The sequence below is a fragment of the Fulmarus glacialis genome, unplaced genomic scaffold, assembly GCF_000690835.1.
Source record: "Fulmarus glacialis isolate BGI_N327 unplaced genomic scaffold, ASM69083v1 scaffold8376, whole genome shotgun sequence".
Taxonomy (NCBI): Eukaryota; Metazoa; Chordata; class Aves; order Procellariiformes; family Procellariidae; genus Fulmarus; species Fulmarus glacialis.
In genome coordinates, this window is record NW_009219991.1 from 1 (window position 1) to 3,045 (window position 3,045).

Consider the following 3,045-nt stretch of genomic DNA (forward strand, 5'->3'; position numbering starts at 1 on the left):
GGAGAATGACACGGGAGACAGTGTCGAAGTGTCAAGTAGTTGGTATAGTGCTATGTTTTGGATTTAGTATGAGAATAACATTGATAACACACGGATGTTTTAGTTGTTGTTAAGTAGTGTTTACGACGACTTTTCAGCTTCCCATGCTCTGCCAGGTGCACAAGAAGCTGGGAGGGAGCATAGTCGGGACAGCCAACTCAACTGGGGTATTCCATACCATATGACGTCACACTCAGTATATAAAGCTGGGGGAAGAAGGAAGGGGGGATGTTTGGAGTGACGGCGTTTGTCTTCCCAAGCAACCGTGACGCATGATGGGGCCCTGCTTTTCTGGAGATGGCTGAACGCCTGCCTGCCGATGGGAAGTAGTGAATGAATTCCTTGTTTTGCTTTGCTTGCGCACGCAGCTTTTGCTTTCCCTGTTAAACTGTCTTTATCTCAACCCATGAGTTTTCTCACTTTACTTCTCTGATTCTCTCCCCCATCCCACCGGGGGCGCGGGGAGGGAAGTGAGCGATCGGCTGTGTGGGGCTTAGTTGCTGGCTGGGGTTAACCCATAACACAGATAAATACATCTTAAGTTTACCTTCAGAAATCAGCACAAACATATCACACATCAAATTATTCTGCACTGCTTTATTGTAATAAAATTTTAAATTCAGTTGATGTGCATTCATTAGCAATGATCACAGGCTAACTAGAAGGCTACTGGAAGGCCAGCTGGAGGAAGAAGGTAATGCCAGCTGCTCAGCTTCAGAAGGCATAGCCCTAATCCTGACCTGTCTGCAAAGCAGGTTTTTAAGTAAACTTCTATGAGGCCTTAAGTAAACATTTCAACTAAAACTGAAGAATGGTTCTCATAATACACATTATTGTTAGAAAGAAGACTCACATCAATGCTGATGAGATCTTCAATCATGTGCTTGTTCCAAAAGAATCTGTCATCAACCTGTTTGAAACAAAAAGGGCAGTTTTTGAATATTTTAAGTAAGGTTTGGCAATATCTTTGGTAAAGACACCAGTGTTATTCACTACAACCGTACATACAAGTCTAGTGTTCACTACTTTTGAATATAAACAGCTCAGTTCAAGACACACTGCTGGAGACTTTTGTCTCATTTCCTTGCACTGAAGCTGGTTACAGGGCAAGATCTTCAGTTGCTGTAGATTATATCGGCAGAGAACGTGACCAGTCAAGTTAGGACCACAGCACATCTCCCAAAAGGAAAAAAAAACACAACCCCCCCAACTTACTTTTCGCCACAGTGGTAAGTTAGTTTTCTCACATGCACTCTGCCTCTGCACAGAATTTGTTAGGTCATAGGTCAGGCTGTAGTAAAAGGAGTCTGAATCCATAAACATTTTGAACAACTCCTCCAATAATCTCTTCTCCAGCTTCTCTTTTTCTTTGCTTTCTTTAATCTGAAAGAAAAGTAATGGTTTTCTTATGTCTTTCTCTTTGATTGAAAAAGACTCCAGCCATATTTGCTAAATGCCATTTCTAACCCTGTAGGACAAACATTTTCTCACTGAGGAGCAGGATCTTAAAATTCCTAGCAGAGACGAACACAAGGGCCAGAAATATCATGCTAATACTTTTACCAGTAAGGGCATTCAGAGCAGTCAGACCCTGAAACATACTACCTGAATGTAAGCTCCATAAGGTTCAGTCTCAAGAGTTTCTGTGAAATACTGCATCTACCTGTTCCAATGTTAATATTGTTTGGACTTTCAAATCCAAGCCATTATTGTGTAAAAAGCATTTTGATAAGATTGTATGGTGTTCTCTGAGGAAATGTACACCGAAGTTTGTCTCCAATTCTGTATGGTAAGAGACACTTATGCAGAGTAATTTGTAGAAGTTTAGAATCCCACTAGAAGCAAATCCTGGTAAGAAGGCACTCTATTAGTAATTCTGCTGAAATTATATAATTACAAAATGAAATATCATAGAAGAGCAACAGCTAAATAATCAAAAATTAAACTGAACTTCAAGACAGAATTGTTGCACATTCTGCAGTTTTCACTAGTTCTCTTTTTAGGTCTTAGTACTCCATTTGATCATCCACCACAATCTTATCAACTAAACATTTTGAAAAAAATAAGAAAACAGTAGAAAGCTTTACCTTCTTTTTATTTGGAGCAGACACATTTGATTTAATTTGAGTAAGAGTCTTCAGCAGAAATTTTGTGTCATCTGGGGACTGCGTAATCTTCTCTGGCTTGTTTATCCCAAAATGGTGCTTTTTACAAAGCTAAATAATGATATTGAATTAAAGCCAATACTTAAACACTCTTTAACAAGTTCAAGGAAATTTTAATTAAAGTCTACACAAGAAAGACTGCAATGTCCACAAGCCTACAGGAGACACTCTGAAGTACAGGGGGAACATACAGGTTTCTATCTATATTTCCCCCTCTTTTTTATAAAAGGCATTTGTGAGAATGTCTGCCTCAATTTGACATAACTTGAGTATCTAGACCTGCCTCAGCTTCCCACCCAAATTACAGTGTAAATTAGTATTACTCACTTGTATTGTTTTTCCTTTATCCATTCTCTTTTGGAAAAAATTCTGCAACATTCAAAGTAAGGGTTTCCCTTGAAGCCAAGTTATAGAATTAAGATTCCAAAACAGGATGGAAGCAAGAGCATTCCTTAAAAAACATACATATACTCTCTCCTGATTCAGAGGGCAAAGATATGACAGGTTCTTCCCCAAAAACACTCACACGTAAAGCTCCATCTTAGAGATATTCAGGGATAACCTCAGGAGTAAGCGAGTTGAAGTACTTGGGAGAGGGCACTGCAAATCAGTTTTTGTACAGTTTCGAGGCACAGAAGCACCTAGTGGATACAGTATGTTCTTGCCTACAAGACTAAGAACAGGAAGGTACTACATCTAGATTTCAAGTCATATTCTTGTATCTCAGACCCTTGTATCTACAAGACTAATATCTTGTATTGGGAGTTCCTAATGCCCAGACTCTGAAGCAGTGCTTCAGCAGCTCTTCATGCTCCTAGAGTTCCACCAAAGCTTTGGATGT

At 39.5% G+C, this 3,045-nt stretch overlaps 1 protein-coding gene across 1 annotated transcript in view; it reads right to left on the reverse strand.

The window, feature by feature from the left end:
* Positions 1-892: 892 nt before the first annotated feature.
* The window catches only part of LOC104078802 (phosphatidylinositide phosphatase SAC2-like), a gene marked incomplete at both ends in the record, with an annotated part of 10,134 nt that continues 7,981 nt past the window's right edge, over positions 893-3,045 (reverse strand). The window contains 3 exons of the mRNA XM_009580583.1: positions 893-949; positions 1,255-1,422; positions 2,127-2,255. Coding sequence (XP_009578878.1) covers positions 893-949; positions 1,255-1,422; positions 2,127-2,255 — 354 coding nt within the window. The remainder of the gene's footprint in view (positions 950-1,254; positions 1,423-2,126; positions 2,256-3,045) is intronic.